Source organism: Ursus maritimus, unplaced genomic scaffold (assembly GCF_017311325.1).
Source record: "Ursus maritimus isolate PB19 unplaced genomic scaffold, ASM1731132v1 scaffold_30, whole genome shotgun sequence".
NCBI lineage: Eukaryota > Metazoa > Chordata > Mammalia > Carnivora > Ursidae > Ursus > Ursus maritimus.
The window spans coordinates 34,945,970-34,963,484 of NW_024425564.1; the positions used below are offsets into that span (position 1 = coordinate 34,945,970).

General features: G+C 42.6%; 1 protein-coding gene across 1 annotated transcript in view; it reads left to right on the plus strand.

Moving 5' to 3' along the window:
* DAAM2 (dishevelled associated activator of morphogenesis 2) overlaps window positions 1-17,501 on the plus strand; it is a 62,199-nt gene extending 44,698 nt beyond the window's left edge. The window contains exons 17-24 of the mRNA XM_008710383.2: window positions 693-799; window positions 888-976; window positions 11,423-11,591; window positions 11,749-11,856; window positions 12,763-12,823; window positions 13,977-14,108; window positions 15,157-15,327; window positions 15,552-17,501. Of these exons, the coding sequence (XP_008708605.1) occupies window positions 693-799; window positions 888-976; window positions 11,423-11,591; window positions 11,749-11,856; window positions 12,763-12,823; window positions 13,977-14,108; window positions 15,157-15,327; window positions 15,552-15,773 (1,059 nt within the window). The 3' untranslated portion in view covers window positions 15,774-17,501. The remainder of the gene's footprint in view (window positions 1-692; window positions 800-887; window positions 977-11,422; window positions 11,592-11,748; window positions 11,857-12,762; window positions 12,824-13,976; window positions 14,109-15,156; window positions 15,328-15,551) is intronic.
* Window positions 17,502-17,515: the final 14 nt, after the last annotated feature.

Here is a 17,515-nt window from a genome sequence, read left to right on the forward strand (position 1 = left end):
GGGGCTCTGTACTCAACGTGGAGTCTACTTGGGATTCTTCCTCTCCCTCTGCCCCTCCCCATGCTTGTGTGTATGCTCTCTCTCTAAAATAAATAAAATCTTTTAAAAAAAGATGGATGCATTTAATGTAAATTATACCTCAACAAACTTGGGTTTAAAAGAAAAAAGGCTGGTGATGGGTAGTAAGGAGGGCACGTATTGCATGGTGCACTGGGTGTTATACGCAAGTAATGAATCATGGAACTTTACATCAAAAACTAGGGATGCACTGTATGGTGACTAACATAATATAATAAAAAATATTATTATATAAAAAAAGAATCAAAGGAAATTCCACCTGCTGGGAGCTTAGATTTTGATAAGGAATTTAATCTATTTCTTACATTAAGTCCCATTTCAATATATGGTTGGAAGCTCTCAAAAAAAAAAGTCATTGAGTTGTGCACTTAAGAACAGAATACTTCACTATGTATTAGGTGCATCTCAGTTTTAACAAGTGAAAAAAGTCTAGAGCTGGGTGCCCTGTGGCCCCCTTTAGGCAGATGGAGCATAAACCCACCACATGAGAATGCCTCTCTCTTTTAAGGGCCCCTCCCCATCTGGAGCACGGTCAGTGTATGGGCATCCATGTATTGCACCACCATATCAGCTTCTCACCAGTTTCCTATCTGACCTTCATCTGCTCCTTGCAGCTCCTCAAGTTCATCCCAGAGAAAAGTGACATCGACCTCCTCGAGGAGCACAAGCATGAGATAGAGCGGATGGCCCGCGCTGACCGCTTCCTCTATGAAATGAGCAGGTCAGGGCAATGGGCATGGAGGAGGGGCTGGAGCTAGCGCCTGGGGCTGGAGGGAGCTGCCTCACCATGGAGCTTGCCCTGTCCACAGGATCGACCACTACCAGCAGCGACTGCAGGCTCTGTTCTTCAAGAAGAAGTTCCAGGAGCGGCTGGCTGAGGCCAAGCCCAAAGTGGAAGGTATGGTTGCGGGTGTGGGGAGGCCTAGAGTGAAGAGGCATCTGGGAGAACCCAGAGGGAGAAATCAATGAACAGGGTTGGAGGAAAACTTTCTCATTCTCAATCCCCGCACCCCCCCCAAACCCAAAGCCAAGGACAAATTTAAAACTATGATTATTGTAGATATATGCACTTGTTTATATTAGCACATGTTTCCTATGCCTCAGCCTGTATACTCTCCAGGGTGGGGTGTCTGTTGACATTTGTCCCAGCATGGGACAGAAATGCTGAACAGATGATGATAAGAGCAAATACCTAGAATGGGGTCTGGCATGTGTTGAGCTCATCAATCTTTACCCTGCCCAAGCAGGACTAAGTTCATAGAAGATCTCTGGGCACATTATTTTAAGTGTGAGCTATTCAGAAAAGTAGGAAATTAGCAAGGTAATCCCTGGACACATCTGGTTTTCTGGGTTAGGGAACCCTTCCTATTCAGGCCTTTTATAGATGGGTACTTTGTATTTCAGTGAGAACCATGTAGCAAGCAGTGCATGAAACGTTCCTCATGGATGGTCTCATTGGTTTTCACAACACCCCTGTGGGTGCATCCATTCTCTCATGTCTAAAATGGGGACATGCTGCCTCAGGCCATGTTTTAGGGAGTGGTGGAGCCAGGATTGGAACACAGATGTTGTTCTTCAGAATTCATCCCTCATTCTTGTCCTGTAGTATTTCTTAGATGATGGCAGAAGACAGAGAGGCAGGCAATCGGGGGAAAAGGCAGGCTGGTCCATGAAGACCCACGAGCAGAGAAGCAGGAGAGGCTGTGAGGCTCATTTGTGGGGAGGACAGGACAGCAGAGTGGAACAGGAGAGCCTGAGTCCAGGAGGGGGACAGGCTGGGGGCAGGGCAGGCTGGGGGCAGGGCAGAGCATGGGCCCCCTCTGCTGGACACCAGGGATGGCCAGCACTCCCTGGGATGCCCAGTCCAGAGAATGGCCCTTCCTGAAGTGGCTTCAGGGAGGTTTGGGGGTGGGGGTAGGTGGTGTGTGACAGAGCTGGAGGCAGACATTTTCTGCAATCTGGGCCCCCCTCACACACATACGCATTCACATACACAAGGGAACTGCAGGCTGGGTGTAATCATAAATATTAATTGTTCTGAGGGAGAAGGGTCAAGATCAGCAGTGACTCTATAGGTCTGAGGTCTGGCAGTACCTTCTGTGCTGGTGATGGGTGAATCCCTACCTTCATACAACCTTCTTTGTCCTCCTGCAGACTGCCTTTGGGGCATGAGGCACAGATAAAGGGATCGGCCAAGACATTTGCTCAACCATTTGTGTGTCTTGGGTCAGTGGAGCAAATGTGAGCAATTGCCATTTGGAGTTGTGGAACCAGAGTAGCTTAGCCACTGGGTAGGGTTAATCTCAGATAATCTTATAATATAATAAAAAAATTATTATTGAAAAAAATCTCAGATAATCTCAGCCCACTCCAAAACTCTCCCTAAGAGTTAGTCACTGAATGCTCAGGAGAGTCTCCCTTTAATATCAAGCTATGCAGAGCGAGTCATGTTTTGCATGGCGAAATCTGCTGGGGAGGTAATGATTGCTCTGCCATAGCAATGGCTACTAGCTATTCTAGAATGGGTTGGATGTCTCCTTCTGAGAGTCAGAAGGAGGTGGCTGAAATTGTATCCTACAGAATCGGGTCAGTGGCTTGACTAGGGGTGGAGACGAGAGGATTGTGCAGGAGTCAGAATTCATATTTTTCCTTCCAGTTCTGGGAAATATTCCTGATAAGCTAATATTTGGCCTGTCCCAGCTGGTGATTAGCTATTGACACCCTCCCCTCCCCACTTTCCAGCACGGCCTCTGGGCCAATTTGCCAAAAGCCAATTCACCAAATTTGACAGACTTACCAATTCTATGAATATATTCATGAAACATATTTTTCTTGAATATATTCTTACGAATATGTTCATTGCTGAATATACCAAATTTACTGATTCTCATTTTGAATACATTTACTGAATATAGTCAAGATGAATATGGTTTCAAATATAAACATTCTTATGAATATATTCACAAATATATTATTCTTATGACTTTATCTAGAATGTCTGCATTGCAATGGGAGTTTTCCCATTTATACTGATTTCCTTTGAACTCTTGTCAATTTCTGTTTTTGCCAACATTTTAGCATTTTTAGAAGGATTCTTTTGCAAACTTCTCAAATAGCATATCAACCTTAGAAAAACTATCCCAACCAATATGAATTGCCAAAAACTTTTAAAAACTACTTATAAAAGTAAACTTTCTATTCAAATATGCATATAGACATGTACATAAATCACAAGCGTCCTACTTGATGAATTATCATAAACTGAACTCACCTGTGAAATCAACACCCACGTCAAGAACTGGAATGTTGCCAGCCCCGAACAGCCCTTCCTCATGTCCTCTCTCAAACTTTTCCCCCTGCAACCATTGCTCCATCCATCTTCTCTAAAGGTTTTGTCTGTCTTGAACTTTATATAAACAGTATACTATAGTATGGATAATTTTATGCTGGTTCCTTTTGCTCAGCATTATGCTTATAAGTTACCCTATTGTTACATGTAGCAGTGAGTTATTCATTTTCAGTTCTGCATTTTATTCCATTGTATGAATACCATAATTTATTTAACCAATCTGTTTGTAATTTAAGGGGAAAAAATGACTAGAAACCACTCTAATACCCATCAAAAGTAATGCCGCTATTAGGTCATAGAATCTGTACTGACAAAACTTACTTATTCATTTTTATAGCTCCTTTTTTTTCAATTGAAACTTATACTTTTATTTTGTTGCTAATTTCATGACGGATATATAAAGTATAGTTGACACACAATGTTATCAGTTTCAGATGTACAATATAGAGATTAGACAAGTCTGAATATTATGCTATGTCCACCACAAGTGTAGCTACACTATATAAGACTATTATAATACCATTGACTATATTCCCCATGCTGTCCATTTTATCTCCGTGATTTATTTAATGGAATCATTACTGGAAGCCTGTATCTATCACTTCCCTTCACTAATTTTGCCCATCCCCTCACCTCTCTCCCTTATGGCAACCATCAGTTTGTTCTCTGTTTTTATGAGTCTGTGTCTGGTTTTTGTTCATTTTGTTTTGTTTTTATTTTTTAAGTCTTTTTAAATTTAAATTTAATTAGCCAACGTATAGTACATCATTAGTTTTTGATACAATGTTCAATGATTCATTAGTTGCATGGAACACCCAGTGCTCATCCCATCACGTGCCCTCCTGAATGCCCATCACCAAGTTACCCCACCTCTCACCCACCTCCCTTTCTGCAACCCTCAGTCATTTTGTTTTTTAGGTTCCACATATAAGAAAAATCATATGGTGTTTGTCTTTCTCTGTCTGACTTATTTTACTTTAGCATTATACTCTCTAGATCCATCCATGCTGTCACAAATGGTAAGATCTCATTCATTTTCATGGATGAATAATATTCCATTGTATGTATCTTCTTTCTTTGTTGTGTACTGAAGAATTTCCACAGCTTTATTGAGCTATGATTGACAAATAAATATTGTCTATATTTAAGGTGTACAAGTGTGTATACTTAAGATTCACAATTGTATATATTTAAGGCAGTGGCTTTTTATTTTCTAAATTCCAGTATAATTAACATACAGTGTTATATTCAGTTTTAAGTGTACAGTATAGGGATTCAACAATTCTATACATTACTCAGTGCTATTCACAATAAGTGTACTCTTAATTCCCATTACCCATTTCACCCACCCACCCCACCTCCCCTCTGGCAACCACCAGTTTGTTCTTTATATTTAAGAGTCTGTTTTTTTGTTTGTCTCTTTTTTTCTTTGTTCATATGGTACTGGCACAGAAATAGACACATAGATCAATGGAACACGATAGAGAGCCCAGAAACAAACCCACAATTATATGGTCAATTAATCTACAAGGGGGTCAAGAATATACAATGAGAAAAAAGTCTCTTCAACAAATGGTGCTGAGAAAACTAGACAGCTACATGCAAAAGAGTGAAACTGGACAACTTTCTTACATCATACACAAAAATAAACTCAAAATGGATTAAATACCTAAATGTGAGACCTGAAACCATGAAAGTAAGAGAAGAAAACATAGTCAGTAATATCTTTAACATCAGCCTTAAACAACATTTTCCTAGATATGTCTCCTTTGGCAGTGGGAACAAAAGCAAAAATAAGCTATTGCAACTATACCAAAATAAAAACCACATTTGCACAACTGTGTCTTCTTTATCCATTCATCCCCTAGTGGACACTTAGGTTGCTTCCATATCTTGGCTATTGTAAATAATGCTGCAGTAAACATAGGGGTGTAGATACCTTTTTGAATAACTGTTTACATTTTCTTTGGGTAAATACTCAGTGGAATTATTGGATCATGTAGTATTTCTATTTTTAATTTTTGAGCAACCTCCATATTGTTATCCACAGTGGCGATACCAATTTACATTCCCACCAACAGTGCACAAGAGTTCCTTTTTCTCCACATCCTTGAAAACAGTTAATATTATTTTTTTGATTTTAGCCATTCTGACATGTGTAAGGTGATATCTCATTGTGGTTTTGATTTGCATTTCCTTCATAATCAGTGATGTTGAGCAGATGTGTCTGTTAACCATCTGTATGTCCTCTTTGGTGAAATGTCTGTTCAGGTCTTCTGCCCATTTTTAAATTGGATTGTTTTTTGATGTTGAGTTATATAAGCTCTTTATATATTTTGGATATTAACCCGTTATCAGATATCATTTGCTAATACCTTCTATTCAGTAGGTTGCCTTGTTGTTCTGTTGATGGTTTCATCTGCTTGCGAAAGATTTTTGTTTTGGTGTAGTCCCAATAGTTTATTTTTGTTTTTGTTCCTCTTACCTAAGGAGACATATCTAAAAAAAATGTTGCAAAGGCCAATGTCAAAGAGATTACTGTCCATGTTTTCTTCTAGGAGTTTTATGGTTTCTTTCTCTTTTTTTTCTGTTATAATCTTTTTTATTTTTGATGTAAAGCTCTATGATTCATTAGTTGAGTATAACACCCAGTGCACCATGCAATACGTGCCCTCCTTACTACCCATCACAAGTCTTACATTTAGGTGTTTAATCCATTTTGAGTTTATTTTTGTGTCTGATGGAAGAAATGGTCCAGTTTCCCCAGCACCATTTATAATCTTTTCCCCATTGTAAATTCTTGCCTCCTTTGTCATAGATTGACCATATAATTGTGGGTTTATATTTGGGCTCTCTAGACAATTCTATTGACCTATGTGTCTATTTTTGTGCCAGTATCATACTGTTTTGATTACTACAGCTTTGCAGGATATCTTGAAATCTGCAGTTGTGATACTTCCATCTGTGTTCTTCTTTCCCAAGATTGTTTTGGCTACTTGGAGTCTTTTGTGCTTCCATACAAATTTTAGGGTTATTTGTTCTAGTTCTGTGAAAAATGCTATTGGTATTTTGATAGGGATTGCACTGAATCTGTAGATTGCTTTGGGTATTATGGACATTTGAATAATATTAATTCTTCCAGTCCACAAGTGTGGAATATCTTTCCATTTGTTTTACTTTCAATGTCTTTCTTTCTTTTTGTTTGTTTGTACAAATCAAGAATGTTGATTAGATTTTATTAATAATATTTTTTATTATATTATGTTAGTCACTTTCAATTTCTTTCATCAATATTTTATAGTTTTCAGCGTACAGATATTTTACCTCATTAGTTTATTCCCAGGTCTTTTTGGTACAATTGTAAATGGAATTATTTTCTTAATTTCTCTTCCTGCTTCATCATTAGCATATAGAAATGCAACCAATTTCTGTGTATTAATTTGAATCCTGCTACTTTATTGAATTCAATTATTCTAATAGATCTTTAGTGGAGTCTTTAGGGTTTTCTCTGTATAATATCATGTCATCTGCAAATAGTGGTAGTTTAACTTCTTCCTTATCAATTTGGATTCCTCTTATTTCTTGTCTGATTGCTATGGCTAGGACTTCCACTACTATGTTAAATAAAAGGGGTGAGAGTGCACATCCTTGTCTTATTCCTGATCTTAAAGGAAAAGCTTTGTTTTTCACCATAGAGTATGATGATAGCTGTGGGTTTTTCATATATGATCTTTATTATGTTGAGGTATGTTCCCTCTAAAACTACTTTGTTGTGAGTTTTTATCATGAACAGATGTTGAATTTTGTCAAATGCTTTTTCTACATCTACTGAAATGAACATATGGTTTTTATCCTTTCTCTTGTTGATGTGATGTATCATGTTGATTTATAAATATTGAACCATTGCCTCCCTGGAATGAAACCACTTGTTTGTGAATGATTTTTTAAAATGTATTGTTGAATGCAGTTTGCTAATATTTTGTTGAGGATTTTTACATCTATGTTCATCAGGGATATGGGCCTGTAGGGTGTTTTGTTTTGGTTTTGGTTTTGGTTTAGTTTGGTTTTTGTTTTTGTAGTGTCTTTGTCTGCTTTTGGTATCAGGGTAATGCTGTCTTCATAGAATATATTTGGAAGATTGCCTCCCTCTTCTATATTTCGAAGGAGCTTGAGAATAGTTATTAACCCTTCTTTAAATGGTTGGTAGAATTTACCTGTGGATCAGTCTGGTCCTGGACTTTTGTTTATTGGGGAGTATTTGGATTACTTATTCAATTTTGTTACTAGTAGGTGGTCTGTTCAGATTTTCTATTTCCTTTTGATTCAATTTTGGAAGATTATATGTTGCTAGGGCTTAATGCATGTCTTTTAGGTTGTGCAATTTGTTGGCATATAATTTTTCATAGTACTCTCATAATCTTTGGCATTTCTGTGGTGTCAGTTGTCACTTCTTTCTGATTTTATTCATTTGTGTCCTTTTTTTCTTGATGAATAGGACTAAAAGCTTATCAATTTTGCCCGTCTTTTCAAAAAATCAGCTCTCAGTTTCATTGATACTTTCCATTCTTTTAAAGGCTCTATTTCATTTATTTCTGCTCTTTTATTTCCTTCCTTCTATTCACCTTGGACTTTTTTTTCTAGTTCTTTTAGGTATAAGGTTAGGTTGAGATTTTTTTTTTTAAATTTGAAGTATAACTGTACTGCTATAAATTTCCCTTTTTGACCTGCTTTTGCTGAGTCCCAAAGATTTTGGATAACTGTGGTTTCATTTTCACTTGTCTGCATGTATTTTTGTTATTTCCTGTCATTTCTTATTGACCCATTCGCTGTTCAGTACATGGGTTAGCTTCCATGTGTTTGTTTTTCCAGTTTTCTTCTTGTGATTGATTTCCAGTTTCATACCATTGTGTTCAGAAAAGATGCATGATATGATTTCAATCTTGAAATTATTAAGACTGTTTTGTGGCCTAACGTGATCTATCCTGGAAAATGTCCTATGTGCACTTGTAAAGTGTATTCTGTCATTTGGGGATGGAATGTTCTGTGTATATCTAAGTCCATCTGGTCTGATGTGTCACTGAGCAACACTATTTCCTTATTGATTTTTCTGCCTAGATTATCTATCCGTTGATGTGCGATGTTAAAGTCCCTGCTATTATTGTATTATTGTCAATTTCTCCTTTTATGTCTGTTAATATTTGCTTTATGTATTTAGGTGCTCCAATGTTGGGTGCCTAGATATTTACAATTGTTATATCCTCTTGTTGGATTGATCCCTTTATCATTATGTAATGCCCTTCTTTGTCTCGTATTGCAGTCTTTGGTTTAAAGTCATTTTGTGTAAGTATTGCTACCCTGGCTTTCTTTTTCTTCCATTTCATGGAATATCTTTTTCTATCCTTTCATTTTTAGTCTGTATGTCTTTATGTCTGAAGTGAATCTCTTATAAGCAGCATATAATTTTTTTAAATCCATCATGCCACTCTATGTCTTTTGATTAGAGCATTTAGACCATTTGCCTTTAAAGTAATTATCAAAAATTATATACTTATTGCCATTTTGTTATTTGTTTTCTGGTTGTTTCTGTAGTTTTTCTCTGTTCCTTTCTTCTTCTCTTGCTCTCTTTCCTTGTGATTAGTGACTTCCTTTAATGTTAATATCAGCTTTATCTTTGTTTTTTTGTGTGTGTACCTATTATAGATTTTGCATTTGTGGTTACCGTGAGGTTCATATATAACATCCTAAGTATATAGCAGTCTGTATTAAGCTGATGGTCACTTAAGTTTGAACATATTCTAAAATAATTTTTACTCCCCCCTCCACATCTTATGTATATGGTGTCATATTTTACATCTTTTCATTCATCTATATCTATCTATCCATATCTTCTAGATATATATAGATATAGATATAGATAGATATAGATAGCTTCTATGTGTTTGTGTTTGATATATATATAGCTTCTAGTTATGGCCTTTTCTTTTCCAGTTAAAGAAGTCCCTTTAACATTTCTTGTAAGGATGGTTTAGTGGTGATAAACACCTTTGGTTTTTGTTTGCCTGGGAAACTCTTTTCTCTTTCTATCCTGAATGATAATCTTGTTGGGTAAATTATTCTTGGTTATAGATTTTTCCCTTTCAGCACTTTAAATATATCCTGCCACTTCCTTCTGGCCTGCAAAGTTGCTGCTGAAAAATCAGCTGACAGTCTTATGGGGGTTTCCCTTGTATGTAACTTTCCTTCTGTCTCGCTGCTTTAAACTTCTCTATCTTTAATCTTTGACATTTTAGTTGTTATATGTCATGGTGTAGACCTCCTTGGGTTCATCTTATTTGGAACTCTCTGTTCTTCCTGAACCAGATGTCTGTTTCCTTCCCTAGGTTAGGGAAGTTTCAGCTATTATTTCTTCAAGTAAGTTTTCTACCCCTTTTCCTCTTTTTCTGGAACCCCTATAATGTGAATGTTTGTTCACTTGATGTTGTCCAAGAGATCCCATAACCTGTCCTAATTTAAAACCTTTTTCTTTTTGCTGTTCAGCTTGGTTGTTTTCCATTACCCTGTTTTGATTGCTGATCTCTTCTTCTTCATCTCCTCTCCTCCCTCTAGTGTATTTTTCATTTACGTTCTTTAACTTTGATTTTTTTTCCTATTCTCTCTTTGTTAAACTCTTTATTAGGCATATTGCTTATCTCCATTTCATTTTGCTCTTTTTCTGAGGTTTAGTTTTGTTTAGAGCATATTCCTCTGTCTCCCCATTTTGCTTGACTTTTAGTCTTTATTTCTATGAATAGGCAGAACAGCTACTTCTCTAAACCTTGAAGGAATGGTCTTGTGTATGGTCATCCCCTGTGTAGGCTATGTGTGTCTGGTGACTTTGGCTGGCTGGGGCTGTTGCTGTGTGGGCTGGGGTCACCCTGGTGGGATGGCTGGAGCTGAAGTGGTTGCAGGCCAGGGTGGTCATGGGGCTCTCTGCACAGAGAGTGTCCTGGAAGGACAGCTGACACTGAAGTGGGTACAAGCTGGGAGGTCCTGGGGAATCTCCACATTACAGCTGCTTTTTTAAAAATTACTTACTTTTAACTGCTTTTAGGATTTATGCAAACTTTTGGTCTGATGGTTCTCGTTTTAGATCCATAATAGCATCTTAAGGAATGTTCAATTTGGCATAAGCTGAAAATCATGGGATGGTTTGGTGTTCCTATCACCACACTAATAATCAAATAGCATATTCCATACTTAGTAGCCAAAATTTCAGTGTAGGATATGTATCCCAATTTTGTGCATCTGCCATAAGTGCATAATACCTGGAGATGGGCCAGAGCATCCACATTGGAATGCAATACTGAAGTTTCAATTACTGTTAACCTTAGTTTATATTTCTAGCAAATGTATCATTTAAGGCATTGGGGGGAAATTGTTTAAATGCCCAAAAGTTGGGGGGAAATGTAATGATATTCAACAAGATGTCAAGTAAACTATTAAATCAAAGATATCATCAACTACAAGGCATACCATCATCTTATAGAACAAAAATATAGGAATATTGGTGACATGTTATAATTTAATTGATAGGGATTTTTTCTTTCAAGAAAATAAAACAGCATTTCAAAAGAGGCAGAAACAGTCCCATAATATGTAAAATGCTGAAATTTAAAATTTTAATTGTTAAAAGAGTGAAAGTATTATATTCTTGCATATATCCATAGAAAGAATTATTAATAATCTTTGGATATACGCAAGAAAAGATATTCTTACATATATTAAGAAGAATTGGCACCTTCTGAGAATGGATTATTTGTTGAATTGGCTTTTGGCAAGTTTACCTGCTTTGCCTGGAAGTGGGTGGGTATGGAGTAGATCATGAGGTGTGGGTATAGTCTCTGCCCCTCTGAGAGTTGAAGACTGGACTTTGTGGTGGCATCATCCTGGCATTCAAGGGGACCAGCTGCCCTGGCCCAGTTTCTGTGGGGTTCTGACCTGTCCTTCCTCTCTTAGCCATCCTGCTGGCCTCCAGAGAACTGATCCGCAGCAAGCGTCTAAGGCAAATGCTTGAGGTTGTCCTGGCCATTGGCAACTTCATGAACAAAGGGCAGCGTGGGGGTGCCTATGGGTTCCGGGTGGCCAGCCTCAACAAGATTGCAGATACCAAGTCCAGCATTGACAGGTGGGAACCTGTCTGCTTCCTTATCTTCCATCTCACCCCACCCTGGCCTCTCCCCTCCTCCTCCCATTTCCAGCCCTAACTCCTTGCCTTTTCCCCTGCCCCTCCCCCTAGTTTCCTCTTGGCCCTCATTCCTTTACCCCTGACCTTTCATCCACAGAAACATTTCTCTGCTCCATTACCTGATCATGATCCTGGAGAAGCACTTCCCTGACATCCTGAACATGCCCTCAGAGCTACAGCATCTTCCAGAAGCTGCCAAAGTCAAGTGAGGGGCCCTTCCAAGTCTTCTTTCTCCCTGTGATCACAGCACTCTTGTCTAAATTTCCTTTCATCGCTACTATAGGATGACTAGGAATGGGCAGTGTCTCAGGGTCTGCTTTTAGGAGAACCAAATGAAGACTGGCTACTTGATCTCAAATCCTTATTTCAGAGATGCTCCTAGGAAACGCAGTGGGGAAGTAAGCCAGGGGTGGGAAGAATACCAATAACAGAGGACCAGCTACCCCTGGGACATCCCTCCAGGGAGGTCTGTGAGACAGCATAGGACATGTATTCAACTTATCCCAACTGAGAAGTGAGGGAGCTAGGATATCATACCCCATCTCCTGTCAGTCATTGGCTGAGTGTCTCTGGGCAGGGCATAACTCTGGCCATAGGTACAGGCAGAGGGAGCTCTGGGCTCCAGAGAAAGTGCTCACGTCATTGGAAGTCAGGATTGTACACTACAATGGGTGGTCCAAGGAGATAAGGATGTGGCACCAATGATATCTGCCTCAGGCAAGAAGTCAGACCTGAACAGCCATAGGCTGATAGAAGCATCTCCAATAGAAGCAGAAATGCAGTGGAAAATGGTTAATATGCAACATATGCTTACTGTATGCGGGACACCATGTTAAGAGTTTTAAGTGTTACTTGCTGGTATTAAAAATAATTCAAGTCAGAAGCCATGTGTTAGAAACCCAATATTCAACATAACATTTCTGATCTGGAAGGATCTTCAGAACATAAGTTTTATCCCTGTTATTTTATAGAAACACAGACAGAGCACAGAGGGGAGGTGATTTAGCAGGGCTGGAGCATGGGTACACTGACTCCAAAGCCATTGTGCTTTGCACTGCCATCTGCCTGAACCACCCTCAGCAATTCTCCCTTCCTGTGTGTCTCCCCACAGCCTGGCAGAGCTGGAGAAGGAGGTGGGCAACCTCAGGAGGGGCCTCAGAGCAGTTGAGGTGGTAAGTACATCATCTGTGCCTGCCTGGGTTTGAGGGGGTGCTGCCTGTGTCTGTGCTGTAGGCCATACCCTGTGCCAGTTATTCTAGCACCCCAGACAGGAACTTTGGGACACAGAAATGAATCAGACAGGGTCTGCCACCTGCAGGCCTGCTATCTGGGGGTCTATCATTTGACCAAGTGATAGGCAGCAACAGAGCTAGCCCTCAGGAAAGGGTGACTGGATTACTTAGGCTTAGACTCTCAATGAAGGGACATCTGAGACTAGCCAGGTCACTGTCCAGCATGTCTACTGGGTACCAGAGGAGAACGAATCATAAATTGGTCCCATGCTTAAGTCTAATTCAAGTGGATAGGAAAGAGTATCCACATCCCTTGGAAGCCAGTTAGGCACAGGTAGCACATAGTATGTGACACTGGGCACAGCTATCCCCAGAAATTCCTGCCTTATGTCTCTTCTCCTTGGGTCAGTAGAGGACCCAGGGGCTGCACCCAGGTGTCTAGTCATCACCATTCCTGCTCTGATGGCTTCTCAGATGATATGGTCTCTGGCCCTAGGCTAGACTAGTCCCATATGGCAATGGCCCCAATCCTTTGTCCTCCACATTTGGGAACTCAAGACCCTTCCCATCTTCACTGGGGGAAAGGGGAGGTAGGCAGCTAAAGGGAGAATGAGTTAGAGAATGAAGGTAAGTATGAGAAAGAACTTTTCATTGCCGCTATGGTGGGGGTGGGGTGGGGGCAATTTCCAATTTATAGCCCTTTAAAGTGCTACGCAAAGAATGGCCCATGACTAGCAGCATCCATATCGGCTAGGAGATTTAGCAATGCATCCCACACTCGAATCTGCACATGCATTACCTGCAGGTCTTACTAAAATGCAGATTCTAATTCCCTAGGTCTGGGCTAGAGCCTGAGAGTCTGTGTTTCTTCAGATGTCCCAGGTGATGCTGTTGCTGGTCCCAGACCACACTGGGAAGCAAGGATCTAGAGAAAGAAAGATGGCAGTGGTACATGAGGGATAGCTCTCAAATCTTTGCCGCCCTTAGAATTGTATGAGACTAGGCAGGTAAGGGTGGGAGATGTGGTGACCCTCAGAAGTCCTGACTTTTATGCTGGTGCCCGTCTAACCAGCACATCACTCTCCCTCCTCAGGAGCTGGAATATCAGAAGCGCCAGGCACGGGAACCAAATGACAAGTTTGTCCCAGTCATGAGTGACTTCATCACTGTCTCCAGCTTTAGCTTCTCAGAGCTGGAAGACCAGCTGAATGAGGCCAGGGATAAGGTAAGTGTGGCCCAAGGTCCCAGTCTGATCCCCATCCTAACCCCACCCCCCACTTTTTACATAGACACAGTTCCTTCACCCATTCCTATCCCAGATGGTCCAAAGGGATAAACTCAGAGTCATGGAGCTTTGAGGAAAAATAATTTCCTCATTCCCTTAAGAAAAGCAGTAGCAAGTCTGTTGCAAAGACCATAATCCATTTACCAGGTATAGGTACATGTAGTGTTTGATATTATTTATCTCATGACCTACCTTCTGGGCATCTTATAGGTTATTACCCCACTGTACAAGTATGTACACTGAGATCCAGAGAGGTTAAGAAACTTGCCCAAGGTTTCCCAGCTGTCATAGGCAGAGCTGGGTTAGATTCCTGACTCCAGAGCTCAGTTTTGGTCACAGAAGCTACGCTTCTTCCTGGCTCCTCACACTAACATCCCCATGGACCCCAGTGGGAGGGGTCCTCACTCAGGAGGTCTTGGGTGGGCCCGAGATGCCCATGCTGGTCCAGGCAGCACACTCTAGATTGAATTAGAGATGGTAGCTGTCAATAAAAGTCAGAACAGTGCCTGACACATATAATTAGAATTAAGGCTTTACATCTATTAACTCACCTCACCCTCACAACACCATGAGGTAGAGTCTATTTTCCCCATTTTACAGCTGAGGAAACTGAGGCACAGAGGAGTTAAATTAGCCCAATAACTATGTGACCTCAGGGTCCTTTTGAGTTTGTGACCTTAGGAAGTACTTCCCAAGGTCTGCAGCTCCTGATTCCTTAACAGACCCAATGGTCGCTCTGGGCAGCCTCTGTCAGCCAGCTTGGATCCCCTACCTCCCCATGGTGTCAGCCTCAAGGTTTTTCTTCAGCTTTGTGCCTGCCCTGATGATAGCAGGCGTCTCCCTCTCTCCAGCCCTGCTCCCCTCTGTCAAAGGTCCCCGGTCTTGGACCAGACTCTGCTCTGACTGGAACCCAGCTCACTACATGGGCCAAACTCACCATTCTTGTGGAGGGGGAGGCAGAATCTCACCACCCCTTTCCCCCTAACAGTTCTCCAAGGCCCTGATGCACTTTGGGGAGCAGGACAGCAAGATGCAGCCAGACGAATTCTTTGGAATCTTCGACACCTTCCTGCAGGCCTTCTCAGAGGCCCGGCAGGACCTGGAGGCCATGAGGAAGAGGAAAGAGGAGGAGGAACGGCGGGCACGCATGGAAGCCATGGTGAGTGGGCTGGGCTGAGTGAGGTGCTACCAGGGGAGAGCGGGAGGAGGCGGGGAGACACAGGGTGTCTTAGGAAGGAGGAAAATGGGGCCAGCTGGTCAACACAGGCATCAAGGTGCACAGCCTTGGTGTTAGTGCCCAGTTGGGAGGCCATTCGTTTGACAGTTGGCCTGTGGGTGGCTGCTGTGGCCTGAGCCCACCTCTCACTCTTCCTCCTCCTCCAGCTGAAGGAGCAAAGGGAGCGGGAGCGGTGGCAGCGGCAGCGGAAGGCCCACGCGGGCAGCGCGCTGGAGGAAGGCGGCGAGTTTGATGACCTGGTGTCAGCCCTGCGCTCAGGGGAAGTGTTTGACAAGGACTTATGCAAGCTGAAGCGCAGCCGCAAGCGGTCGGGGAGCCAGGCCCTGGAAGTCACCCGGGAACGGGCAATAAGCAGGCTAAATTATTGACCTGGGGACCGGCCACAGCAGGAAGCGGGAGATGGGGGTGGGCCAAGGGGCTGAGCGGCGGTAACCGCGATCCCTAGACAATTTGGTGCTCGGTTTAAACGAGCCCTGGGCTGGGCCCTGGGGTGGGGGCAGTGTGTGGGAGGACCAGGGGTCCCCACACTTACCTAAAGGGGCTCCTCACATCTCCTGTTCCGTTATCCTTTCTGCATCCTGGCCCCCCGGGGTCACTTCAAGGTGGACTTGGACATCCCTGGCAGGCCCTGCTGAAGGAGCCCTGCCCCCCACTCCCCCCACCCCCAGCAAGGGCACCTACATGTCGGCACGCAACTGTTCCAGATCTAGACTGGACAGGCTCATGGGCCTTCTCCAGATTTCAGGTGCAGTAGGGAGTTCATGGTGGGGTGGGCGCCCTGAGAGACAGGGTGACAGAATGCAGGCCCCCATTCCCCAAGAGGAGGCTTAATGGAACATGGATCTGGCGGCAAACTTTCTTCTTGGATGGAAAAAGAAGAGGCATTAGTCTAGCTAGATAGGTTTCAGAAAAAGTGCTAGGAGGACGATGCAGGGACCAAGTCATCAGGACACAGAGTAGCAGTGCCTGTTTCCTAAGTCACAAGTCCTTTGGCCCCTCTCTCGCATGTTTTAAGTCCCTCTCTCTTCCTTCCCTCCTGCCATCTCCCTCCTATCTACTAATCCTGAATCTCAGAACTCACCTTTGGGCTCCCACAACTATGGCTCATGATCAGGTACTTGATGAATCTGGTAAGGGAAGGGGTTCAAGAAAGACCCCGATCATCACCACACCTCGTGCCTTGGGCCTAGGTACCCTGGAACAAAACTCTCCTCATACCTCCTCTGTACAACCCAACCATTGTTTTGAAGTGAGACAGTGACCACACGCGTTGGCTGGGAATTCTGATAGCCCCTCACTAGAGGGCAGCACTTGAACGCCTAGCTCCACTCCGGTGCTTCCCTGGTTGACCGCTTCCCCACTCTCTAAGGTCTGCCTCAGGGCAGACGCCACAGGGACGTCCCCCTCTATCCAGCTGCAGAAGACCACTTTAAACCAAGTGGACCTGGCTAAGGCTGGCCTGGGGTGTCCATTCCTGAGATGGTCCTAAGGGCCAGAGCTGCCCTCTGCATTTACATGCGATCTCTGAGGCATTCAGACTGGGCACCAGAACAGGCGGGGGAAGCTAGAGAGATGGAATATGGTGGAGAAAGGCCAGTTTCCCTGGGGGTGCACTGCCTGAAGGAACCAAGGGCCGAAGGCTGGGTATCAGAGATGGGGGCTGGGACCCACCCCTCAATTCATTTCTTCAATCTGACTTCCAAGGGGTCCATTCTGGTCCTTCCATCCACTCCCACCTTCCATTCTGTCCATCTTGAGCTGTCCTTGAAGGGGGGGGGGGGAAATGGCTGTGTCTGAACAAAACTTCTGTCTTCTAAAAGAAGGAAGGAGAGGTCAACTCCATCAAGGCTCTTCTTTCAGTCCATTTCTTCCCACTAGAGTTGACCTATCATCCTCGGATTTCAGCCTGCCTGACCCTCCATCAACCAGCTCTTTGTCATTCTATCTTCCGGCCCTTCTCGTCGTTTCTCACCTTCCAACCTACTCCTCCAGCTCAGGGTTATTGCCAGTGGCCACACTGGTGGGCTAGGCCCACTCTTCAGCTGCTTATCTTATCTTTTCCCTACATCAGATTCCTGGGGTAGGGCCAGAGTAGCTGTGGGGGGGGGGG